This window comes from Rhinoraja longicauda, chromosome 22 (genome assembly GCF_053455715.1).
Source record: "Rhinoraja longicauda isolate Sanriku21f chromosome 22, sRhiLon1.1, whole genome shotgun sequence".
NCBI lineage: Eukaryota > Metazoa > Chordata > Chondrichthyes > Rajiformes > Arhynchobatidae > Rhinoraja > Rhinoraja longicauda.
In genome coordinates this window covers 30,784,916-30,812,531 of record NC_135974.1, presented here as the reverse complement: position 1 = coordinate 30,812,531, position 27,616 = coordinate 30,784,916, and the positions used below count along the sequence as shown (strand labels likewise).

General features: G+C 41.7%; 1 protein-coding gene across 4 annotated transcripts in view; it reads right to left on the bottom strand.

The window, feature by feature from the left end:
- Positions 1-27,616, bottom strand: part of rtel1 (regulator of telomere elongation helicase 1) — an 84,090-nt gene that overhangs the window by 11,385 nt on the left and 45,089 nt on the right. For all 4 annotated transcript variants that reach the window (XM_078419029.1, XM_078419027.1, XM_078419028.1 and 1 more), the window contains 9 exons: positions 27,337-27,452; positions 25,884-26,007; positions 24,366-24,519; positions 21,209-21,360; positions 15,144-15,230; positions 11,029-11,239; positions 9,252-9,395; positions 1,658-1,792; positions 972-1,226 (listed from right to left, as the gene is read on the bottom strand). In XM_078419029.1, the coding sequence (XP_078275155.1) occupies positions 972-1,226; positions 1,658-1,792; positions 9,252-9,395; positions 11,029-11,239; positions 15,144-15,230; positions 21,209-21,360; positions 24,366-24,519; positions 25,884-26,007; positions 27,337-27,452 (1,378 nt within the window). The remainder of the gene's footprint in view (positions 1-971; positions 1,227-1,657; positions 1,793-9,251; positions 9,396-11,028; positions 11,240-15,143; positions 15,231-21,208; positions 21,361-24,365; positions 24,520-25,883; positions 26,008-27,336; positions 27,453-27,616) is intronic.

The following is a 27,616-nucleotide window of genomic DNA, read 5'->3' as shown; positions in this document are numbered from 1 at the left end:
GGTGCTGTCTGCATGGAGTTAGTACATTCTCCCTGTGACCGCATTTATATGGGCTCTCTGGTTTCCTCACACATTCCAAAGACACGCAGGTTTGTAGGTTAATTAGCTACTGTAAATTCCCCCTGGCATGCAGGATGCGAAACTGGAATAACAAATAAATAGTGTACGGGTGATCGATGGTTAGCGCGGACTCGATGGGCCGAAGGGCTAGTTTCCACGCTGTATTTCTAACTAAACCAAGATCAAATACAATGAAGCTCGTTTCAGCATACTCATCTAGGCTATTTGCAAAATACTATTTTAAGTGGAGATGAAGAACATGCCATAGTTTAAAAAAATAAGCCACATTTTTAAAACCAAATTGAACTAGACGGATGTATATTAAACTGATATGGAATCTGGTTTAAGGGGGATTAACATTAAATGAGAAAAAATGCAGACACTGGAACTTGAAATAAACAGAAAATGCTCAGCAGGTCAGGCAGCATCCGCAGATGAAGCACAATACCTCAGAAACAAGTCATAACTTCTTCCCAAATCACAATTCAAGCAATAATGTAATATTAACTGTGTAGCCAGTGCTTTGTAAAATTGTTTTGCAATATTTGGTGAATTTAGCCACTTTCAGAAGAGCACCGTTAATATCTTGAAAGATCAACAATAAAAATGTTGAATTGGAAACTACTTACAGACCAGATACAACCTTACTGTTGTTAGTAAGCAATTACTGTAGAACTCAGCATGAATAAATACCGGAGACACAAGAAACTGTCTATACTGCAATCTTGAGCAAACAGCCGGAGGAACTCAGCAGGACAGGCGGCATCTGTGAAGGGAAATGGACAGACTTGGGTCTGCAGAAGGGTCCTGACCCCGCAAAATAGCTGTTCATTTCCCTCCACAGATGCCGTCTGGCTTGCAGTGTTCTTCCAGCAGTTTGTTTTTTGCTGAACTAAATATTGGTTACTTACTTCTTAGCAAATGAAAGTCCTCAGATCTTTCTGTAAATAGGGCTGCTATTTCAGATACCATGTTTTCATAGTTATCGGTCCTTTTATAAGTCTGAAGTATTGTTGAGAATGCGCTGTATTTACAAGGCCCTAAAGCTTTCTTAGCATCGTTAACATAAGCAGCAAGTAATTGTTGTTTTTTCTGCTCTGCAGTGGTCACTGATGTTTTTGAAGATGCATCTGAAGAACTGGTTGGTTCGTGATTACAGATTTCACCTGAATTCAAAGGAGACAAAAGCCTACATGATATAAAAGTTTAATAAAATTTAAAATCCATTTAGATAAAATAATTTTTTGAAAATCTCATGCACTTTTTTTGATATAGCAAGGACATTAAAGAAGTTTAAATATAAATATTTTTATCTCGTTTCCTTACAGGATTTTAAAGTTTCATTATGATGCAAAACACAGACTGTAATATGGAATTTATATAAAAAATAGACAGATGAATCAGTGACCTATGTATCATTAAATTTACAAAATATTGCACATTTAGTTTTTCCAAATAGGATCATTGATTATATTGGACTAAGAATCAACTTCTTTGACAAAAACTATGGAGAACACAAAATAGGAAAATTAGTTAGCAATAGAATTTTTAATATACTTCAAAATCCAATCTAAGTAATCACAATAAATTCACTTACCTTTGCTAACAGGTCCATACGTTAAGTGTTGACCCCCTTTGTTCAGGTGTGTACAAGCATTTAGCTGTTGAGATGAGCTTGTGCATTTAGTCAGATCAGATAATGCAGGCTCAAATTTCCACTCATTTTCACAGCCTAGATTTTTCATGAAATGATGAATTAACAATTATCCTTTTCAAGCACACAGGCTTGAAGTAATTTGCAGCTTTTCATTCACTCTAGCTAACAATAATTTTGTATTCAAAGCCAATTGTGAAATTCTAGTAATAATTCATGGACAGTAACCAATTCTTGGGAAAGGACAAAGTTCCTGGGAGTAACACAGCAAGTTAGCCAACATCTCGGCAGGCACATGGATGTTTCAGGTTAGGTCCTTATTGTGGTGGGTGGTGGGTTGGGGGGTGGCTGATGAGAGAAAGCTGGAAGAGAGGAGGGGCAGGACAAAGCCTGGCAAATGATGGGTGCATACAGCTGAGGGAAGCTTTTGATAGACAGAAGATTAGGCAAAGGCCAGAGATTAAAAGACAAAGGTGTGAGACAAGGATAGGAGAGATGCGAATTGTGAAGCCAGAGGAAGGAATATAGGTGAAAAAGGGTCTGGACCCGAAACGTCACCTATCCATGTTCTCCAAAGATGCTGCCTGACGCACAGAGTTACTCCAGCATTTTGTGTCTTCTTAGTAAAGCAGCATCAGCAGCTCCCTGCACCTAACTAAGACATGGAGCTCGGCATGTTTCAATTCATTCTCCCAATGATATAGAGCTTTGCCGCTTCATTTCCTGGTGAATTATTACTGGAATTTGACTTGGATCCTAATTCAGACAGACAAAACATTGCGGTGTGGATTTACACAATGCGGCTATTATTGAAAACACCCACCCACGATAACCATTGCTTCTGAAGACCGGGAAACTATTTAATGGTTTTGAATAACCCTGCCAATGTTTACGACGGTGCTTATTTAAACATTTCCAGACCAGTGAGTGTTTCTTTGTAGAGTGAGAGGATCAGAGTCAAGCTTGACTCATGGCCTCAACCTGGACAGTTGAAGAGCGAGCTAAGATTTGGAATCTTAGTTCAGTTTATTGTCTCCTGTACCGAGGTACAGTGAAAAGCCTTGTTGCGTGCTAACCGATCAGTGGAAAGACAATGATTACAATCATGCCATCCACAGTGTGCAGATACACGATACAGGGAATAACATTTTGTGCAGTAAATCCAGTAATCAAAGATAGTCCGAGGGTCTCCAATGAGGTAGATAGTAGTTCAGGGCGGCTCTCTAGTTGTCGGTAGAATGGTTCAGTTGCCTGATAACAGCTGGGAAAAATCTTTAACCCAACCCATTGGCAATACAAGCACAATATAGGAATCAAATCCGAAACCATTTAGCAGTACGATAAAAACAGACCACATGTGCATGCCTGGCTTACAAGCAAGGAAGCAAGTAGACAATAAACACAAAAGTGAAAGTAGCATGACTTTGGGAAACCGAGGTATGCAATACGAGAAACAAAAATATTTATATGCACTTCCTGGCAAATTAATCTGGTTGATTCTGTATTTGAGAAGAACTGCTGGTCACAGCACAGTGGGAAAACTTCTCTGAAGAAACTAAAGGCTAAAAAAGATAAAGCTTTTGCTGCATGCTACAATCTTTGCCAATAAAATATGGTTGTATGTACTGTGATTTTCATTTTCTGGTTATTAACCATATCACAAAACACCAGAGCATGTAACGATAGATGAAATCATTCAGTTTTGTTTTAGTTTTTTTTAGACAAACAGCAAAGAAACAGGCCTTTCGGCCCATCAAGTCCACGCAGACCAACGATCACAAGTACATTAGTTTTATCCTGCATAATAGTGACAATATACAGAAGCCAATTGACTTGCAGACCCAAGCGGTCACAGGGAGAATGTACAAATTCTGTAGATAGCACCCATTGTCAGGATCGAACCTGGGTCTCTGGCTCTGTGAGGTAGCAACTCTATCACGGCGCCATTTAATCATGCTGGCTACAAAAAGATACCAAGACTAATTTAACTCAACAGCTCTTGGTCTTGCAGGTTAAAGCGCATAAATGTTCTTTTGAATACATTGAGGACTTCTACTTCCATTGTGACCAGTGGGATTCCTCTCACCATCCTTTCAGTGACAGAATGTTAGTTTAAATCCCCAAAATTTATCTGCATATTACCATTAGTTAGTGGGCTACTGTCAAGGGAAAAGAGCCCATCCTATTTACATTATCAAGGCTACACATTATTTTGTACATTTTCATTACGACTGTCCTCTGCATTCTAATTTAAAGAAAACAATCCAAACCCAATAATTAATCCTCACAGCAAATATTTTCCAGTCCCGACCGATCCTTGTAATTCAACTGGAACCACCCCAGTATTCTCGCTGTGATGTAAATAGTGTATGCAGTTCCATCATCCCCTTCTTGTTCTTGTATTGCTTTGTAGAATGAATCCACCCTGTGCTTGTATTCAAGACCTTGTCCAATAAACCCTCCCTTTCTTGTAGTCAATCGCTCGTCTAATAAACTGTTCTTGTTCTTATATTCAAAGTATTGCCCAAGAAAGAAAGTTACTCTGCATCTTGGGAGAGAAGGAATGGGTGACGTTTTGGGTCGAGACCAAGGTCTGAAACGTCACCCATTCCTTCTCTCCCAAGATGCTGCCTGACCTGCCGAGTTACTCCAGCAATTTGTGTCTATCTTCGATTTAAACCAGCATCTGCAGGTTTTTTTTTCCTAAAGAAAGTTATCCCACTATTCCACTTAAATACCCGATCTTCTTGCCCAGCAACCTCCTGGGATTTGTGCACATGCATTCCAAAGTCCGATTCCTCTACACGTCCCAGTATGCTACTAAGCTTAACTAAATGCAATTCTAAATGTTCTTTTATATCAAAAATATAATTTAATTCAGGAAATATGCAAAGGTACAGACCTTAATAAAAATGTCACAATTTTTTAAAAAAACGCATATTATTCCATTTCACTTCCAGTAGAAGAATCAGAATAGCCTTTATTGTCATCCAATAAAAAACAAGTCTTTTGGACGAAATTCCAATACCCACAGTCCAACAATTGTCTATTGAAGTGCACAGGATCATGAGCCGTCTGAATCAAATGAATGCTCATTGCATTTTCCCCTTAAGATGAGAGGGGAAGGATTGGAGAAGGAACTCTTGGACAACTTTTTCACTGAGAAGGAAGTCCGTATCTGGAATGAGCCGTCAAAGGTTGCTCCAGAGGCAATACAATTACAACTTAAAAAATACATTTTGACAGATATATTAATAGGAAGGAAGGATTTTGAAAGACATGGGCCAAAGGCAGGCAAATGTGACTAGATGTGACTAGCCCAGAATGCCAACATGGTCATAATGGGGCAAAGGGCCTGATTTAGTGTTGTATCGATCTACGACTATTGTTCTAGGAAACAGAGTTATGTAATACGAGGAAGTACATTGTTTGCATTTCCAAGCAAATTGACCTTTGGATTCTCCCTATTTTTACATTTAAAGGTCACAACTGTGAGTAAAAAAAACACAAGGAGGCCTGTTGCAATCTTTACAAATAAAAAGTAGTTGCACTGTGATTATCATTTCCTATTTATGAAACATATTGAAGATGTAAGAAATGAACAGGCACTATCATTACGTGATACTGAAAGATCCAAAACTCCAGGACTTTATTAACGGAATTTATAAATTTGAGGTGCATACGAATCTATAGGTGACTGGAAACAGAGCATAGTGTGAAGTGTCTTTTTAGAAATTAAAATACTTTGTTTAAAGCTTTACAAACTCAGATTTTGGGGTCAATCTGGACTAATTTACACTGCCTCTCTTGGCCCAAGACACCTGGCAGACATTTATATACCTTTCACCAATAAAATGGTGCCAGGTACTATAAAATCCTCAAAATCCATAGAGCCAAGCAGCATGGAACAAAACCCTTTGGCCCAACCTCCTCATGCAGACTCTTACACTAGTCCCTTCTGCTCACGTTTGGCCCATTCTCTCTAAACCTTTCCTACTCACGTATCTGTCCAAATGTTTTTAAAATGTTGTTCTTCAGTCTGAAGAAGGGTCTCGACCCGAAACGTCACCCATTCCTTCTCTCCAGAGATACTGCCTGTTACGCTGAGTTACACCAGCATTTTGTGTCTACCTTCGATTTAAACCAGCATCTGCAGTTATTTCCTACACATGATTACAATTGACCCATTAGCATTAGATGGAGTTTAAGAAGATCATAGTTAAAGTAAGAAATGTTGCTGTAGGAATAGAGATATAAGGGTACAGAGTGATTGTAATACGAGTTTGTAGATCTGCATCTTTGGCTAGCACGCAATTGGTTGCCTGGGTTGGGCGCCATCTTGGAAGATTTGTTTTGGATCGAGACCCTTCTTCAGACTGTTTCATTCTAAAGAAAACAATCCACACCCAGTAATTATTTCTGACGGCAAACATTTGCTAGTGCTGACCAGTCCTTGTGATTTAACCAAAATCATTCCAGTATTGTAGCTGGGATGTGACTAGTGTTTACAGTTCTACCATCCTCTCCCTGCTCTTGTATTCAATATCTTGTACAATGAACCCTCCTTTACTTGTATTCAATATTGCATGCAATAAACCCACACCATTTTTGCATTCAATTGCTTGTCTAATAAACCCCAAAGTTAGCATCATGAATTTTCCTTTATCTACATTTCTTCAGCAGGCCAAGGGATATTTTTAAAGAGCACAGGTTCCACTTCCTTGGAATACAAATGCAGCATGGCCTGAAACTGTGGACTTCTCCCCAAAGAGCTTGTACTAGCCGCACAACATTTCAGTGGATTGCTCAGTTTGTAGTCTTGCAACTTAACAGTTGGAAGCATTCCATTGTGGATAGCTTCTTAAACTGGAGGAGTTTTTGGACAGAGCAGAGGGCATATTTTATCAAATTGAAGGCTTGCAGCAGCAGTTTACATTTACCTCAATATGCATCCACGGAAATAGCCCTTAGAAGGATCTCGACCTGAAACGTCACCTATTCCTTTTCTCCAGAGATGCTATCTTACCCGCTGAGTTACTCCAGCTTTTCGTGTCTACCTTAGAACACAGAGTTCTGTCCTGCAGTTTTTATTCAGAATGGACAAAGACCATGGGATCTCCCTACAAAACATGTATTCCTAAAGTAAAAGGATGACAGTCCCACTTCCAACATAATTACCTCGAGGGCAACAAGTGACAGCATTAAGGCTCCAGCTGTACACAACGTATCTAACAAGTGGTCATTCTCACCACCAGCCAGGCAAGGTATGGCATTCCTTTGAGAATTTGGATAATGCAATATTCTGCCTAATGAGTTTAATGGACAACCCAAGAAGACATCCAACTGGATCAATCATTTTCTTTTTCCACATATGCTTTGAGGCTTTTCTTGGCAGACATAAGACGTGCTTCAACCAATTTTTCTGGATGAAGTGTTCCATGAAGGACAGGTGGAATGGCACGGTTCTGCCTTGCCAATTATTGTCACCGAGATACAGTGAAAGGATTTATTTGTATGTTAACCAGTCCAATCAGATAATATAAAACAACTGCAATACAGCCCAAGTAGATAGTGCAAAGATAAAAATACCAGAGTGCAAAATATAGTATTGTAGCATTGCAGCATTATAATTACAGAAGAAGTCCAGATAAAAATAGTGTAAAGTCCACAACGAGGTAGCTTGGAAGGTCTGGACTGCACCCATGCTTATGTGAGGACCATTCAATAGTTTGATAACAGAGGGGGAAGAAACTGTTCCCAAGTCTGATGGTGCATGCTTTCAAGCTTTTGTATTTTCTGCCTGATGGGAGAAGAGGAATTGGCTGGTGTGAAAATGGACCTTGTTTATGTTGGCTGCTTACCCGAGGCATCGTGAAGTTGACGATGGGAAAGGCTGGTTTGTGTGATGGACTGGGCTATATCCACAACTCTCTGCAATTGTTCGCAGTCTTGGGCAGAGCTGTCGTCAAAGCAAGCTGTACAGAATCTCAATAGAATGCTTCCTACAGTAAATTTGAAGTTATTGGGAGTCATTGGAGACATATCGAACACCTGTATCCTAATGAGGAAGTGAAGACATTGGTGTGCTCTCTTGGCCGTAGCTGCAATGTGGTTGGTTAAGACATTTTGGTGATATATATGCCTCCAAAATAGCTATAAGGAAGTAACTTGTATTGTTTCTGCTGAACATATACTTCCTTATAGCTATTTTCCTTCCTCTAACACCATTGTACTCAAAAAATATTGTTGGGCAGCAGAGCAGTTTGCTCTGCTATCCCACAGCTCCGAGGCCCCAGAAAAGAAGCTGGTCATCAAATACAGTGTCCTTATTGTGTGATCCATACCATGCTACAGCATATACTCCATTTCATCTGGAGATCAAAATGGAGCATGTCTGCGGAAATGCAACGTACACATCTCCAAATAACATGGTGGGGAAAGTATCTAATATAATCCTGAGAGGTAGTTGTCAGAATCCCGGTTTCTACTTCATCTTAAACTACAGGGTGTTTCCAGCTTATGGTGAACATCCCACCTCCTGTGTACCATATTCCCAGTAACTTCAGCTAGTCCGAGCTGAATGTATAGGCAACCAAAGATTATTCTGAGCAGTTACGAAAGAACGTGGTGTGGCGGATCAGGCCATTCCTCGGGTCAGCCCCCTCGTTACGTGACGGACAGGTGAAAGGGGTTAAAAGCCAGACCAAGGGAAGGCGTGGATCATCCCTTGGAGAACTACGCTGTGGGCACCAGCTCACAGCCTAATAAAGAATCTAACTAAACACTGCCTGGCGTCTTGCCTTTTCTCTGGCCTCCGCCAGGCCACTACAGTGGTCTCATTTCTGCTATAATTATCCCTGAACCAAGAAGCCATTACAAATTGGTCACTGATACGAATCATCTGCAGACCAATGGTGAGTCAGCATTGAGGATGAAGAGGGGAGATTGTGTTTCGTTGTGTGAGATCACACCATTTTATGCCCACATCCTTTTTCAATAGTTTCAAAGGGTTTGATGTAACACAAGGGAGAAATTGTAACCATGTCTAGTTCTTGAATCTTCGCTAATTTACTGGAAGGTAAACACTTAGGGGGTTTAGTGTATTTCAGACTACATTTCCTGTTCAAAATCCTAAACAGAGATGCACATTGTCTGGTTGTACTTCTGTTGGAAATTACCCTTCAGGAACTTCCTTTTTATTATCTGCAAGGGCTCAACAGGGAGCATTTAATATAATTCACGCTATAACTCACTGGAAAATAAAAGCTGTTTTTTGCACCAGCACTCTCATTATTCCCCAAACACAGTGCAAATTGGAGAAAATGTAGAAACATGGAACTGCAGATGCTGGTTTATACCAAAGATAGATACAAAGTGCTGGAAGTGACTCGGGGAAAGGGAGGGGGAGGGGCGGGGGGGGGGGGGGGGGGGGGTGTCGGGCAGCATCTCTGCAAAATGGACATCAATTTGAGAGAAACAGACATGAAACCAGCATATTCCAGTTATTAAAGAAACTTTGGTCTTTTGAACCACATACCTGCATTAGCCTCTTGTTCTACTTTCTGCCTCTCTTCTCGTGGTAAAACATGTTCAGGTTTAAACCCACAGCCTTCACCAGTCAAATTGTAGCAGGCTTCATCAAACATTTTTTTATGATGTGGCCGAACAAACTGATAAAATTCTGTTTGGAAGAAGCATTTGAAATGCATTAAAACAAGTATGTATTTCAGGTGCGGAAAGCAGGAGCAACAAAAAGCTTTTTACTGTACCTTGGTAGACACGACAATAAACTAAACTGTTAAATGACCCTGCCTTTTAAATGTTTTTTACTTATTTATAAAATCACTTACTTATTTTCCTTTATAACCTGACAATTCAAAAATATTTTACTTTTCAAACCATTGTTTCCTCTTTTCATTTTCTATACTGTTTAGCTTTCTGTCTTAACATGAATCTGCTACATACCATAAAGAATAATTTTAATCTCTTAATTTCACACACAAATTTTTCTATGTTACTTTTTCTTTTATTTCTCATTGCGCTAACCAAGCAGATCAGTTTGAAGTTCAGTACATGATACACATCACCAGCATATACAATGCCGGTGATTATATTTATATGGGACACCTTATTTTATCACTAGAGTAGGGAAGCAATGGTACAAAAAAAGACACAAAGTGCTTCACAAAGAGGGTGGTGGGTAGATGGAATGAGCTGCTAGAGGTGGTAGTTGAGGCAGGTACTATAACACCATTTAAAAGATAATTGGACAGGTACATGGATAGAAAATATTTAGAGGGACGTGGCCTAAATGTGGGCAGATGGGACCAAAGACGATGGGACATCTTGGTCGGCATGGGCAAGTTGGGTTAATTCCCGGAATGGCGGGACTGTCGTATGTTGAAAGGCTGGAGCGATTGGGCTTGTATACACTGGAATTTAGAAGGATGAGGGGGGATCTTATTGAAACATATAAGATAATTAGGGGATTGGACACATTAGAGGCAGATAACATGTTCCCAATGTTAGGGGAGTCCAGAACAAGGGGCCACAGTTTGAGAATAAGGGGTAGGCCATTTAGAACGGAGATGAGGAAGAACTTTTTCAGTCAGAGGGTGGTGAAGGTGTGGAATTCTCTGCCTCAGAAGGCAGTGGAGGCCAGTTCGTTGGATGCTTTCAAGAGAGAGCTGGATAGAGCTCTTGAGGATAGCGGAGTGAGGGGGTATGGGGAGAAGGCAGGAACGGGGTACTGATTGAGTGATCAGCCATGATCGCATTGAATGGCGGTGCTGGCTCGAAGGGCTGAATGGCCTACTCCTGCACCTATTGTCTATTGTCTATTGTCTATTGAAGAGCCTATTTCCATGCTTTATGACTTTGTGGCTCTATGTTGGAGTGACTCAAGAGGTCAGGCAGTATCTCTAGAGAACAGATAGGTTGTGCTATGGGTCGGGACACTTCAGCATTAGTACTGCCGTGACAATATGCAAAGGCCGCCAACTCCTCGATGTTAGGTCGCAGCGCGGATGGAGATACGATACGGGGAAAAAATAAAAATAAAAATAAAATTAATTAAAAAAATTTTTTTTTTTAAATCGCATCTCCGTCGAGGTAAGAGATTAGAAAAAGTTTCCCCCAACTCCCTCTAACAAGCTGTAGAACACTAAAAACATACATTTTACACATGCTATTTAAACACAAAGAAGGAAAGGACAGACTAACTGTTGGTGAGGCAGTCATTGCTGGCGCCACCCGGTGGTTTAGTTTTATATACCTAGTAAAGATACCCAATATTTAACTCTACAATTAATTACCTCGCAGAAGATTGTTTTTTCTCAAATCTTCTGTAAAAAGAGCTGCCATTTCACTGAGCATGGTGTCAAAATCATCAGTCATTTTGTACTTTTGCATTGCTTCTGTGAAACGCTCGTAGTTGGCCTTGCTCAGAGCCTCTTTTACAGCCACAATTAAAGATTTAGCCTTTTCTGCTTTAGTCTTCTCCGATGTTGAAAGCACATCAAATCCCTAAATAAAGCATAATAAATTAACCAAAATAAGATAACCTACTGTTAAGATTATCGGATGGACATTTGAGTAATTATTGAAACACATCCTGAAAGTGACATAAATTAATGCTGAATTTTGAGTCTGACCAATTACAAGTTTTCAACACTGTGCGGTAAATGAGAATACTTTTAATGCTAGCTCTATTTGCAGCTACATACATTTTCAAAAACTATCATCATATTTCGAAAATGACTAACTAGATATTCATCTAAAGATCATGTATGAGAAGTGTTTATATAAACTGTAAGAAACCTCTGCAGCTTGAGGCTACCAAAGAGAATTATTTACTTTATGACTTGCTATATAACGTACGCACCAGGCACATTGTGAAGAATCTCAACAAATACTCAGAATTCTCAGAAGGACATTCTTGCTATTGAGGGAGTGCAGCTTAGGTTCACTAGGTTACTTCCAGGAATGGCGGGATTGTCGTATGTTGAAAGACTGGAGCGACTAGGCTTGTATACACTGGAATTTAGAAGGATGAGAGGGGATCTAATTGAAACACATAAGATTATTAAGGGATTGGACACGTTAGAGGCAGGAAACATGTTCCCAATGTTGGGGGAGTCCAGAACCAGGGGGCCACAGTTTAAGGATAAGAGGTAGGCCATTTAGAACGGAGATGAGGAAAAACCTTTTCAGTCAGAGTTGTAAATCTGTGGAATTCTCTGCCTCAGAAGGCAGTGGAGGCCAACTCTCTGGATGCTTTCAAGAGAGAGCTAGATAGAACTGTTAATGATAGCAGAGTCAGGGGGTATGGGGAGAAGGCAGGAACGGGGTACTGATTGTGAATGATCAGCCATGATCACATTGAATGGCGGTGCTGGCTCAAAGGGCCGAATGGCCTACTCCTGCACCTACTGTCTATTGTCTAATTCATTTAAAAAAAAGATGTAATTGAATTTCTAGTGAATGCTCCTGCACCTATTGTCTATTGTCTATTGTGAATGGAAAGTGTGCTGTTACGCATGATGATTCTGGAGCACCTGATTAAGTGCTAAAAAATTTGATTTAAAAACAATGACATTTTATTTTTCCAGGAAAATGTCCAGTCACCCAATTCGCATGACATACTGAAAGTGCAGAATTGCTTCTAGACATAACCTGACCTTTAGTCACACTTTAGTCACACCCTTGTACACTACTCATCCTCCAGTATTTCTACTATTCATTTCTATTGTTCAAAACTAAATTACCGTATTCCATCTTTTCAGGTTGAGTTTAGCTGAGATGAGTTTAGTTTATTGTCACGTGTAACAAGGTACAGTGAAAAGCTTTTGTTGCGTGCTAACCAGTCAACGGAAAGACAATACATGGTTAATGTTGAAATTCCAAATTCAAACAGTGGAGGGAGAAAAAATCTCCTCTCTTCAAAAGATTTTGGCATTGAATGCATGTCCTCTGGTTATTAGTAATTTAGTTGAGAGGACAGCTTACTCAATCAACTCGATTAAAACCATTCATTGTGTCAAAGATCCCTATCTTTTAAACTTCTCTGACCCAAGAAGATCAGTACTAACTTTTCCTCTCTCTCTTCATACCAAGTTACAGGTGTTTTATTGTCAAATGTCCCTAAACAGAACAACGACATTCTTACTTGTAGCAGCACACCAAACTAAACTAACCCTGTTTTTTAAAATATTCTTTTGCTCATGTATAAAATCACTTATTTTTCTTGATTAACATGTCAAATAAAAAAAAATTCAAATCATTGTTTTCTCTTTTCATTTTCTATATTGTTTAGTTTTTGGTCTTAACTTGAATCAGCTAAATACGATAAAGACCAATTTTAATTTATTTTGTCATCAACATATTCAAGATTTTTCTATATTTATCATTTATTTGAAACCCCTAATAAGCAACAAAATAAAGTTCAGTATACATAAAACAAACATTAGTAGCGCAAAGACAAAAATAATGCCCCCAAGTCTATGTAGTTTGGAGCTTATTTGGAGGTTGAGATGTTTAAAAGTCTGATGGCTGTAAGAAGTTGTTCCTGAACCTGGATGTTCCTCAAAACAATTAGCTCCTCTTATTTACTTTGTCCCCTTACCATCTTTACACTTTTTTTTTTGCAGTGTGGCCTCCTAAATTGTCCACTTACAAAATGGCGGCACTGCCCTAGCAGCTGCCGCTCACCTGCGGTCCATTTGTCTTTGTGTTTTTGTTGGTTTTTTTTGGTCTTAATTGTAGTTGTGATGTGGTGTTTTTGTGTTTGTGTACTATGTGTGTATGTGGGGGGGAGGGGGGAAACTGTAACACTGTAAATATGTGTCCCTTCAGAACGGAGACCCGACCTTTGTTTTCTGGGCCGTGTCTCCGTTCCTGCTGCGGCCTACCATCGGCCCAACTCCTGGAGCTGTCAGCCTCCATCGGACTTACCATCCAAGTCCGTGGATCGGACTTACCACCACCGGAGCCGGCCGTCTTCGGAGGCTGCGGGAGCGGCTGCGACTCGCCTTAGGCTCGGGCCGCGTGGATGCCGACATCGGGAGCTCCGGCAGCGGCAGCGTGTTCGCCCGCCCCGGATCGCGGGGCATGGGGCGCGGACATTTCACCGTCCGGCGCGGCCTAGGATGGCCGCGGGATATTTCTCTGCTGGGCGGGGGCTTCAATGTCGGGAGCCACGACCGCCCCGACGTGCAACAACAGCGGCAGCGACAGCGTGTTCGCCCGCCCCGGATCGGACTTATCATCAGCGGAGCCGGCCGTCTTCGGAGGCTGCGGGAGCGGCTGCGACGCGACGCGCCTTGGGCTTGGCCCGCTGTGGACCGTCCGGTGCGGCCTGCAACCACAACAACCTGACTGCGGGCGAGGACAGCGGGAGAAGGGAAAGACATTGTGGCCTTCCATCACAGTGAGGAGAGAGAGGACTGGAGGAGACTCACTGTGATGGATGTTTCTTTGATGGATGTTTCTTTTTTGTGTGTTTTTGGGGTTGGGTGGTTTGAGTGCCTGTTTGATGCTTTTATTGTTGGACTGTGTTTTTGGGGGTTTTGGGGTGTATGATTTGAATGCCTATTCAATGCTTCTATTGTTGGACCGTGTTTTGGGGGGTTTTTGGGGTTGGGTAATTTGGGTGCCTGTTTAGTGCTTTTATTGTTGGACTGTGGGTGATTGAATTAACATTTTGTTCAAGATGGCCGCGCCGTTGTGTTTGGCTGCCTGCCACTGTATGTTTCTTTTTTTCCTAGTCAGATGTGCAGCACTTTGGTCAACGTGGGTTGTTTTTAAATGTGCTATACAAATAAATTGACTTGACTTGACTTGACAATGTTGAGGGTTAATTCATAATATAGAGTTCCACTCTGATCTTGTGTACTCCTTTTTTCGATTTATAAGCTCAAGGTACCTATATGCGTCAATTTATAACTTGCCTCGCCAATTGTAAAGCTTTGCAAATAGATTTCTATTCACCTGCACTCATTCACAGCATTTTGCCTTTGGATACTACTCCTCCAAACGTATATCAGTTTAGTTGAGAGATACAGCCTGGAAACAATGAGTCCACGCCATTGACACGAGTTCTAGGTTATCCCACTTTCTCCTCCACTTCCCACACACTAGGGGCAAGATGGAGATCAATTAACGTACAAATTCTGCATGTCTTTGGAATGCGAGAGGAAACCGCAGAGAGAACATGCAAACTCCACACAGACAGCATCCGAGGGCAGGATCGAACCCGGTCTCTGAAGCTGTGGGACAGTGGCTCTCCCAGCTACGTCTGTGTTGCCCCCAAGTTCACTTTCCCCAGACAGAACTCCATCTGGGATATTTCTGCCTCTGTCATCCTCAGTACACCAAGTCTGGCTTCTTTAAAAAAGTTGAAAATAATGCATGAAATTACACGTGTACGTACATAACTATTCACAAGGGTGATTTTTTTTCTGCCGCCTCTCTGTTCTCCACTCTTATGTTTCAGAGGTGTAGCTGTCATCTTAACTGCCTAAAGGAATACAAAAGTTTAACAATTTGTTAAATTCAGTTATAAACCAAAAGACGACAACTGTTTAAGTAACTTGTATACCATATTAATGCAGTTTCCATTTCCCTCGGTTATGCTGCCATGTATTGTAGCAACAAGTAATGTACTTTGGAACCATGTTCAGTTGCACAATTCCCAATTTGATGAAGGATCTACCGGAAAACAGTCCATTACTACACATTTGGCCATCTGACCCAATGCCTGCCAGCTAACACTCACATTGTTGCAATTGCATAAGTTGATAAATGTGGAAACAACCTCTCCACATCCACTCTATCCAAGCCTTTCACTATTCGAGTGATTTGTGGTGTGCGCGCCACCCAGTTCAAGTAGCTGATCCGTGAGCACATTTTTGGGCTACTCTGATCGTAATGGCGCACCCAAGAGTAGGGAAGAGAACTGGGGGTTATGTTTAGTTTAATTTAGTTTCAGAGACACAGCATGGAAACAGACCCTTCGGCCCACCGTGTCCACACCGATCATCGATCTCACCTGTTAAAGCAAGTTCTAAATATTCCCATTTTCGATGGCAATACCTACACACTCGGGGCAATTTCCAGTGATCAATTGACCTACAAACCCCGGCAAATAAATTACAAGACTGCCCTTGCATGTACATATGTCAACAGTTAAGCCAGCACACATCTTCCTTACCCCTACTCCAGTCTGTTTTCCAGGTATCGACGGTCTTGTTTCAGATTCAGTGTCAAAAAAGTTATTAATTCAACCAAGTTGACAAAATTTCAAAAATACAACAGTTAAATTCATGCCAAGAAAACCACAGTAAATTAATTCAACAGATCAAAATGATGCAATGAGAATGCCAACAAGAATATTCATATAAATGCAAATCCACCTGTTACCCCAAACTAGTTTCGAAGTTGGGAAATCATGTTCTAGCTATCCAAGACGTTGGTGAGTATTGTCATAATCATACTTTATTAGCCAAGTATGTTTTGCAACACACGAGGAATTTGTTTTGTCATTCAGTCCTACCAATTAAAAAGTACCAGAACACCCAAAATACATTTGAACATAAACACCACCATAGTGACTTCTCCACATTCCTTATAGTGACTTCTCCACATTCCTCACAGTGACTCCTCCACATTCCTCCCTTTGTTCTCCCACGGTCGGGGGACTCGAACCTTCCGTTGACGGGATGATCTTGACTCCCGTAGCCGGGGGCGTTTGGGCCTTCCGCATCAGGGCGATCAAGCTCCTGTATCGGGGGGGAATCTCAGCTCCCCCTTGCCGGGCAATCTGACCCGGGGTCGGGGCTGGTCGAAGCCTTCTGCGGCTGGAGCTTCCCGACATCGGTCTCTACCCAAGATTGCGAGCTCCTCGATGGTAAAACCAGCAGGTCGCAGTTGGACGGACGATCCCAGGCAAGGGTTCGCATGCTCTGATGGTAAGTCCATGGCCCTGTGGTGGGGCTCAGAGTCAGTCCCGAGCAAGACCTCCAGCTTTCCATGATATTAGGCAGCAGAGCGACCGGAAATACGATCCGGAAAACAATCGCATGTCCGGTAAGGTAAGAGATTGAAAAAAAGTTTCCCCCGATCTCCCCCCATAAAACAAACCACAGAACATTAACACAAACTTTTAAAACACACTAAAAATAACAAAAAAAAGAAGAAAAAACAGACAGACTGTTGGCGAAGCTGCCATTGCCAGTAGAATGTGCTCAACACGTTATTGGAAAGATGCCATTGCTTGAAAGGGTTCAGAAAAGATTTACCAGGATGTTACCAGGACTCGAGGGACTCAGCGTTTAGGAGAGGTTGAGCAGGCTAGGGCTTATTCCTTGGAGCGCAGTTGGATGAGGGGTGATCTATGTTGTACTTGCGCAGGCTACTTCAGCATTTGTTCACTAAGTTACAGTTGACTCACACATGCAGCATTTGAGAAGATGGGTTTTATACTCCACATCCACAAGGCTAGGTCATCGACCTAGTCAACATTATTCTCTAACAATAAAGATTCATGGTAGGACACAGGACAATTTGGACCGAAGGTAGTCACAAAATGCTGGAGTAACTCAGTGGGACAAGCAACATCTCGGGAGAAAAGGAATGGGTGATGTTTCGTGTTGGGACCCTTCACCTTCCTGTTCCTGGACGATTTGGGCCACTCCACTACCTTGGAGACCACTGTCTGGCACAGGCAGATATTGATATTGAAACTCATCATTCGTCAGCTCCACATTTGGTCAACTGAGAAAAAGGATGTTTGAAGGTCAAGACCTCAAACTTGGCACAACATTCATGGTTTACCAGTCCACAATGATTTCCGTCCTCCTTTACCCTTTTAAGATTTCAACTACTTACTGCAGGCACTGTAAAGTTATCACCAACATTGTGGTATTAAGGCCACCACCCAATAGGCTCATGTTATTGAATGTCATCTGAAAATCCAAATCCACTTGGTTTACTCCCACAGCTCCTACCAAAACTCCTACCAGATTTGAGAGACACCATTGCTCTTTCACAAAACAATGTTAACTCTTTAATACTAACAGTGGTTCTCTTCCCTGACCTCTTGAGTATTACCATCATTTTCTGATTTTATCTTACGATGTTGACTCTGCTCTGATTTTCCAGGGTTCTGCACAATCCTCCATATCTACTGGAAGGTCAGGTAAACTAAAACGCAGTGCCGTCTTCCAAGTCAACACGCCCAGCCACGAAGGCCAAGTTACATCCAGTTTGTTCACCTGGGGCTGGCCATGATGTTCACGGGCCCCACACCAGCCTCTAAAATAAACACTCCATTCAGAGCTCCATCGGAGTTGGTGGTCAAAGAAAAAGATTCAAGGATACTTTCAAGGCTTTCTTGCAAAATAATAAACTTTAAAGTTAAGGCAATTTAAAGAGGTCATTCGGGGCCAATGATCACTCAAAGTAGGGTATCATTTGGGCAGAAATTGGAAACGCAGGGTCCATGAGCCTCATGTAAGCAGTAGCAAGAATTCACCATCTCACAAGTGTATCAACCACCCACTTTCTGCCCCACCAATGGAAGAATTTGCAGTTACTACATTAGTCTTATCAGTCACCTCAGAACTCAAGAATTGGAGCATAATCAAATCAGCTTGATAGACTGACATGGAAGAGTTTATACATCGCAAAATAATATGAATACAACCACGAACCTGAATCATATGCTTTAATCTCGCAACATGGACCCACTACAGTTCGCATACCGTCCGAACAGGTCCACGGATGATGCGGTCTCCCACCGCTCTCTCTCATCTGGACAGCCAGAAGGGGGGGCTATGTGAGGATGCTGTTCATTGACTTTAGTTCAGCTTTCAACACAATTGTCCCCAGCAGACTGGCTGAGAAGCTGCTAGAACTGGGGCTTAGCACCCCTCTGTGTGCCTGGGTCCTGGACTTTCTCACAGCCAGGCCCCAAGTGGTCAGGATGGGAGAACACACATCTAGCCCCCTCACCCTGAACATAGGATCCCCCAGGGTTGCGTCCTTAGCCCCCTACTGTACTCCGTACACACATGACTGTGTGGCCAGGTTCAGCTCAAACTCCATCATCAAGTTTGCTGATGACACTGTGGTGGTGGGCCGGATCTCCGACAACGACGAGAAGGCCTACCGGGAGGAGGTGGCTGATCTGGCACTCTGGTGTCAGGACAATAGCCTCCTCTTGAATGTCAAAAAAACTAAGGAGCTGATTGTGGACTTTAGAAGGGCTCAACATCCAAGGACATACACGCCACTGGAAATAAATGGGTCTACTGTGGATAGGGTGAGCAGTTTTAAATACTTGGGAGTCCACATCAAAGATGTTCTGACATGGACAACGCACATTGCTACACTGGTGGGTAAGGCAAAGCAGCGCCTTTACCACTTTAGACAGCTGAGGAAATTCAGTGTCTCTGAGGATCCTTCATTGCTTCTACTCTGGGGCTGTAGAGAGCATCCTGTTCGCCAACATTACAGTCTGGTTTGGGAACAGCTCTGCCCAGGACAGGAAGGCCCTGCAGAGAGTAGTGCGTTCGGCAGAATGCACCATGGGAACTACACTCGCCCCCCTGCAGGACCTATACATCAGGAGGTGTAGATCAAGAGCAAGCAAGATTATGAGGGACCCCTGCCACCCCAGCAACGGACTGTTCCAGCTGCTACGGTCAGGCAAGCGCCTCCGCTGTCACGCTGTGAAAACGGAGAGGATGAGACGGAGTTTCTTCCCACAGGCCATCAGGACTGTTAACTTTTATAACTCCAGGGACTAAATTTTGTCTTCTCTGTATTCACGTTTATTTACATGCTGTAACTGTAATTCTTTTTTGTGCACAATCCGCAGGCATTGCCACTTTAATTTCACTGCACATCATGACTTAATCTTTGATGTGACATGTCATCAAATGCCCTTTGAAAATCCAAATGACCTATGACTAAGTAGAATAACATTGGGAATGGGAAGTAATACGTTACAAATCTAACATGTTTTTTGAAGTTGTAATTCGCTATCTAAGTGGTCAGTGTTAGGTCACTGGTTAGTTCCCGAGTTACACGACAAGATTTTCTATTTGATTTGTGACACACTATTTATCTTTCAAAATGGAATCCTTTTCAAAATATACCATGTTGACTTTGCAGACATGTAATAGGATGAGGAGAGGAAGGTTACTGGGTGACGAGAGAAAGATTACTGTTTAGTTTTGTGATTATAGCATGGGAACAAGCACGGCCCACTGAGTGCATGCTGACCATCACCTCATCACACTAGATCTATGTTATCCCACTTTCTCATCCATTCCCTGCAGACTAGGGGTAATTTACAGAGGCTAATTAACCTACAAACCCACACATCTTTGGGATACGGGAGGAAACCAGAGCATCCGGAGGAAACCCACTCAGGCACAAGGAGAACGTGCAAACCACACAAACAACACCCAAAGTCAGGATCAAACCTGGGTCTCTGGTGCTGTGAGGCAGTGGCTCTCCCAGCTGCGCCACTGGGTGCTGGGTTACTGTAGATGTAGTAAACAAAAAACAAACTGCTGCAGAAACTCAGCGGGTCAGGCAGCATCTGCGGAAGGAAATGGACAGTGCGCAATTTGGCTCGAGACCCTTCACTTGCGAAGAGGTTAAACAGCGAGAGGAACAGACAGCTGCATTGGTAACCCCAAATGTTTGTTCTCTTCCAAGTGTCCATCAGACTAATAAGCAGCAGCTTCAGAGAAAAAGGAAGCTGTGCCAATGGTTCAGAGTAAATAGAGGCAATTAATAAAACATTTCAGGAAGAGTTTGGCATCTTTGGAAAAGTTCAGCAAAAGGTAGTTTAGCTTAGTTTATTGTCACGTGTATAGAGGTGCAGTGAAAATCTTTTGTTGCGTGCTAACCAGTCAGCGGAAAGACAATACACAATTACAATCGAGCCATTCACAGTGCAAAGATCCTTCAGGAAAAACCATCAGTGCTAGATAAAGCCAGTAAAGTTCGATCAAAGGTAGTCTGAGGGTCTCCAAATGAGGTGGATAGTAGTTCAGGACTGCTCTCTAGTTATGGTAGGATGGTTCAGTTGACTGATAACAGCTGGGAAGAAACTGTCCTTGAATCTGGAGGTGTACATTTTCACACCTTTTGCTCGATGGAAGAGGGGAGAAGAGGGCATGGCCAGGGTCAGAGTCATCCTTGATTATGCTGATGGCCTTGCCGAGGCAGACTGAGGTATAAATGGAATCAATGGAAGGGAGATTGACACAAAAAGCTGGAATAAATCAGCAGGTCTATCAATGGAAGAGAGACTGTTTGTGTGACAGTCTGTGCTACGTTCACAATTCACTGCAATTTCTTGTGGTCTTGGATAGAGCTGTTCCCAAACCAAGCTGTGGTGCATCCTGATAAAATGCTGTTATTATGGTGCCAAAGGGCAGATGGTCTATCGATGACATTTCACTTGATTATACACCCTACCTTTTTCTCACACTGGGATTTCTGTTCATCGGGTTTGAGCTCACTGTGTTCTAAAGCATCAAGGAGACTCACAGGCTTCTTTCTTGTGCTTTTAGAGACTTTTTCATATTCAATGCAGATCTTAGCCAGACCATCTTCCACAGGAGGCTCACCTGTATAACAAAAAAAAAATCAAAGTTACAGTAATTTGCTTTAGAAATATAATTGCATTTCCATTTTAGAGATGAAGACACTGCTGTTCACCTCAACTTAAAAAATACATAGACGAGTAGCTTAATTATCAGAACCCAAGTGTAAATGGATATGCTTCAAAACAATGCAAAATGGCATTTGACAAAATAAAATTGCACTCTTGTAACAGAAAAACACAATACCATTAGGCAGGTCCTCCTAATGCTATATTGGACATATGTTTTGGATCTGCGTATCTCTGGCAAGCCCAGCAGTTATTGTCCATCCCTAAATCCTCTTGAGTAGGTGATGGCCAGTTTCTTTCAAATGAACGTTCTCCTATTGTGCCGTTGAGTAGCGAGTTCCAGGCTTTAGACCCGATGACAATAAAGACTGGTAGGATATTTTCAAGGTGCTACCGTGTGTGAATTGCGAGAGAACATAGTTGGTGGTGTTCCCATGCACCAGCTACCCTTGCTTTCAGTGGCTGTAGAAGTTTTGGGTTTGGGAGGTGTTTCTGCAGAAATCTAGATGAGAAGCTGGTGCCCATTTTGTTGGTGTCATACATAACGGCCAAATATCAGTAGCATAAGGGATGAATGTTGATGGTGGACAATGGGGGTACTGATGAAGCAAGCTGCTTAGTTCTGAATGATAGTGAGTTTAAAGCATGTGGACAGTGTTTCATCACACTGTCGACATGTGTCCCTTCGAAGGTGGAAAGGCTTCAGGTTATCAGGAACTGTGCCACACCACAGAGGATATCTGACCTCTAATCTGTTATTGTAGCCAGGTCGTTTATTTTGGTGCTGAATTGAATTTTTGGTTGATGAAGACTATTCAAATAATGATGGTGGGGAAAAAGTTATGCAAAGCCAATGGAAATCAAGTAAAGTTGATTAGAATTTCTCATGTTGCAATTGCCTTGACACCTCTGCTGCATGAATGTTACTTGCCAATCTTTAGTTCCTGTTTGAATATTATTTAGTCTCAGGGCCTGCAAAGAGGGACTGCTTCATTTGTTGACAAGGTGGGAATTGAATTGAACTGCAATATCAGTGAACACCCTCACTGCTGATCTTGTGGTGGAAGGAAAGTCAGTGATGAAGATGGTTGAAGATACCCTGCTCTGAGGAACTCCTGCAGTGATTTAGTTGATTCGTAATGGTGTCAGGTGTTATGGGGCAAAGGCAGGAGAATGGGGTTGAGAGGGAAAGATAGATCAGCCATGATTGAATGGCAGAGTAGACTTGATGGGCCGAATGGCCTAATTCTACCCCTAGAACGTATGATATCCTGAGGCTAGGAAAATAACTGCAGATGCTGGTACAAATCAAAGGTATCACAAAATGCTGGAGTAACTCAGCAGGTCAGGCAGCATCTAAGAGAGAGGGAATGGGTGATGTTTCGGGTCGAGACTCTTCTTCAGACCCGAAAGTGGTCCTAGGGCGAGATATCCTAGGGGTAGAGTTATTAACTTGCAACAAGCAAACCCATCTTCTTTTGTATGAAGTTTGAAACCAACCGTTGGAGTCCAATGTCTTCAGATCATTGGATTCTTGATCTGAAGGATCTGGACTTCAGGTCCTTGATGTCACACTCAATCAAATGCTGCGTTCGTATCAAGAGCGGACACTTTCAATTCACAACAGCGATGCAGCTCGTTGTTACATATTTGGATCGAGGCGATGAAGAAGTCCGAAGCCAAGTGGTCCGAGCAAAAGCAAAACTGGGCATCAGCGGGTAGACTATTGGTGAATAAGTAACATTTGATTGCACGGTTCTCAGCACTTTGCTGAAGACCGAGAGTAGACTGTGGCTGGTATTTAGCAGATGGATATCAAGAAACTCAAAGCTTACATAGAGGGTGATCAAACTGAGGGTGGCGGGTATATGGAACCAGTTGCCAGAGGAGGTAGTTGAGGCAGGTACTCCTCCTCTCTTCGCTGCTCCCCCTCTGTGATTTCTCCTTCCCTCCTGCTCTACGACCACATCGGTCTGAAGAAGGGTCTCGACCCGAAACGTCACCCATTCCTTCTCTCCTGAGATGCTGCCTGTCTTGCTGAGTTACTCCAGCATTTTGTGAAATAATAAATTTAAAAGACATTTGGACAAGTATATGGATTGGAAAAGGTTAAGAGGATATGGGCCAAAAGTGGAACCAGTGGGACTAGTATAGATGGGGCATCTTGGTCGGCATGGGCACGTTGGGCAGAAGGGGCTGTTCTTTGCTGTATCCAGAGTTATACAGCAAAGGTTAAGGTAGCAGTAAACATCACTGTTGACGAACTGCACTCAAGAATCAACGGTAGTCAGTGCAACAGAGCTGCACAATCAGTGAACACGCTCATCTGACCAAATCCAAAGCTTCTACCCTTCAATACGCTAATTACATTAAAACTTGCATTATACGTCGTTTTGTGGAAGTGACATTAAATCTCCACTTTAAAAATATCTGACATCTTAGCTTCCACAACTGTCTGTGGCAAAGAATTCCACAGATTCAACACCCTCTGGCGAAAATAATTCTTGTTTATTTCCATTCTAAAGGTACTCCCTTTTATTCTGAGGATGTGCGTTCTGGTTCTAGAGTCTCCCATGACTGGAAACATTCTTCCCACATCCAAGTGACATTATAACTTGTGCTTTTGTGCAAGTGGCATTAACATTGCATTGCATGCTGCCTGGCAATGCAAAACTGGGAGCCACCATGAGAAGCTGTATCACATACATGCAGGATCCCCAACACTTTTCTGGGAATGCATGAAACATCTAATCAAATTTAGAAGTCTGTTTATGGAATATTCACTTGCACAATATACAAAACATACCACAGAATTTCTGGGCCGATGACATTTCCTTTTACAAAGATTTAAATTTTACATTTTGTATTTATTTATTGGTAGCCAAGACCAGAAAGAGATTTCTGACACAGAACATGTCACTGATATTCTTAATTCCATTTACAATAACAATCATACTTTACCAGCACGCTTTCTTTTGAGGCTCGGCACATGAGAATCTAATGTTTTTGCTTTCTTCAGCACTGGCCCAGGTGCAGTAAAAAAAGACGAAGCAGCAGAATTGACTTCTGAGTGTTGAGCTTTGCAAGGCACCAACTTTGGTTTTGGTCGAGGCATCTATTCGTGCAATAGAAATATCATTATTCCAGTAATAAACCTCCATGTTAATGGTCATGCAAACAATTCTTTCATCTTACAACCTGAAATTTGCTTTGAAAAATCACATTCTTAAAAACCAAATGTGGCATCGGAGAGGGTTTTTGACATAGTGAACTCCATCAAAACAAAAAGGAATTATATTTTTTGTTAATTAACAAATTTACTTCCTGCAACATGTTCTGGTATATGTCAAGTATTGTTCATCTTTGATCTGGCTTAAAGATGGGATGGCATGCATTTATAATTACACTACATTCATTGTTTTTATATAAAAGGGCTTGAAACAGCTTTCAAAAACTAACGGAGACACTAACAGAAGATGCTGGTTTATAAAAAAGACCCAAAGTGCTGGAGTAACTCAGCAGGTCAAGCAACATCTCTGGAGAACATGGATAGGTGATGTTTCAGATTGGGACACTTTAGAAGATAGACACAATGTGCTGGAGTAACGCAATGGATCAGGCAGCATCTCTGGTGAACATGGATAGGTGACGTTTCAGATCGAGACCTTTCTTCAGACTGTTTATAGTGGGGCGAGAAAGCTGGTAGAGAGGTGGAGGCAGGACAAAGTCTCGCCGGCTTTTGGGCGATACTGGTGGAGGGTTTTCAGAGGGAGATGGCTGGACAAAGGCCAGAGATGAAGAGACAAATCTTTTTCTCTTATCTCACACACGTGAGATAGGGATATGAAGTTCAAACACTGAAGCCAAAGGAATACAAGTGTTAGGAGACAAGGTGAGGAGGAAGGGAGAAATGGTTGTGAATCCAGGTGGGGCAGTGATGGGGAGGGGGAGAAAGGGATATTGGGTTGTTAGTTGGGTTGATGCCTGAAATTGGAGAATTCAATAGTCCCACCCAAAATACGAGGTGCTGTTCACCCAGTTTGTGTGTGGCTTCACTCTGGCGATGGAGGTGGCCCAGGACAGAAAGGTCAGTATGGGAAGGGGAGTTAAAATGGTCAGCAACCGGGAGACCCAGCATGCCTTTGCGGACCAAGCATGCGTACAGTGAAACAGTCACCTAGCCTATGCTTGGTCTCGCCGATGTGAAGGAGGACTCTAGCAAACCCACCTTATTTCTTTTAAAGTTATAATGCAGTGGGGAAGTAAAACATTACGCACGTAAAAGATAGAAAAGATATCCAATTCAATTATAATTTTTGCAAACACATAACGTGCAATTAACTTTTGTACTGGGAATAGATGATTTCAGGAATACCATGCAGTTTCCCCAAAAATTCACCTTTTAACTGCTGTCTTAAGTTTACTTCTTATAAGAGGGCACATGATTTTGTAGGTTCAATTCAAATATTGTATACTTACAATTTTTTGAGCAACTCGAAAAAACTGTGATACATCTCGAATGATATGTCCAAAGTTATCATACACTTTAACATGTGGCTGTAACCATGACGGCAACTGTGATTTCACATCAGTGCCTGTAAATCTACAAAGAGCGACAAAAGACAAACTAAAATGAAGCAGATAAGAAATTGTAAATTAATTTTGGGAAATTAAAATCTGGCCGACACTTAACTGCGACGGTATTTTTGACCAACTATTTAACTAACAAGAATAAACTTCAATGCCAAAAATAAAACAGAAACTGCAACAGTTGTGAAATGTATACTTAATGAATCAGTTTTCTTTCGACATCAGTCTCATTAAATTCATTGGACCAGTTTACTCAACTTTAATCTTGCTTCACAGCAAAGGTTACTTGCCATAATATTATTATGACTATGATGAGAATTGACACACTGTGGGTGAGTGATTATAAATAGTTTCAGGGGAATAACCTTATTTTAGCGAAACATGCAAAAACAAAGATGCAAAAAGATACAAGTCTGTAAAGGAGTGATATAGAGCAAGGCCCAGAATATTAGCATGACGAAACATTTTATTTTAGCGAATGAAAGTCTGGAGTGAAATTGAAATGGAAAGTCATATTGTATTAATAATCACTGTATGCCCTCAAGTGGTGGAATAAAGATTTTCATCTAATTTGCCATGTAGTTAATTTCCCTTATTCGATTAATAATAAACTAACAAATTATTTCCAATTTCTTCTTCCTGTTTGAATGGTGTATTATATATTTAGTTTCTATGTATTAAGATTTTTTAAAGTAAAATAAATGTTAATAGAAAGGTTACATTTGGGATAATGTTATGATAATCTGCAGAATTCTTTGCCATAGAAGGCTGTGGAGGCCAAGTCAATGGACATTTTTAAGGCAGAGATAGATAGATTCTTTATCAGTACATGTCTTAAGGGTTATGGGGAGAAGGCAGGAGAATGGGGTTGGGGGGAAGAAATAGCCATGATTGATTGGCGGAAAGGGCTTGATGGGCCGAATGGTCGAATTCTGCTCCTATCGCTTATGACAATTCATATCATATCATATCATATCATATATATACAGCCGGAAACAGGCCTTTTCGGCCCTCCAAGTCCGTGCCGCCCAGCGATCCCCGTACATTAACACTATCCTACACCCACTAGGGACATTTTCTTTTTTACATTTACCCAGCCAATTAACCTACATACCTGTACGTCTTTGGAGTGTGGGAGGAAACCGAAGATCTCGGAGAAAACCCACGCAGGTCACGGGGAGAACGTACAAACTCCTTACAGTGCAGCACCCGTAGTCAGGATCGAACCTGAGTCTCCGGCGCTGCATTCGCTGTAAAGCAGCAACTCTACCGCTGCGCTACCGTGATTAATGGTACTAGTTGCGTATTGGTGAAATATGTCATCAGTTACTTATTTACGCACCTGTGATCACACAGAAAAATGGCTCCATAGTCATTTCGGTGACGAATTACCCTTCCAATAGCTTGATTAACAGCACGTGAAGCTTGCTGCCTATACCATTCTTGTCCAGATAAATACTTAAAAACAAAAATGCAGGAAGAACTACTAATTTATGGAATAACATAATAATATGATAAATATGATAACCATGGTTACCAATGACAAACTGATATATGAAATAAAAGTAATTAAATGCCTTTATTGACCTAAAAAACACACATTAACTAACAAAAACAAATTA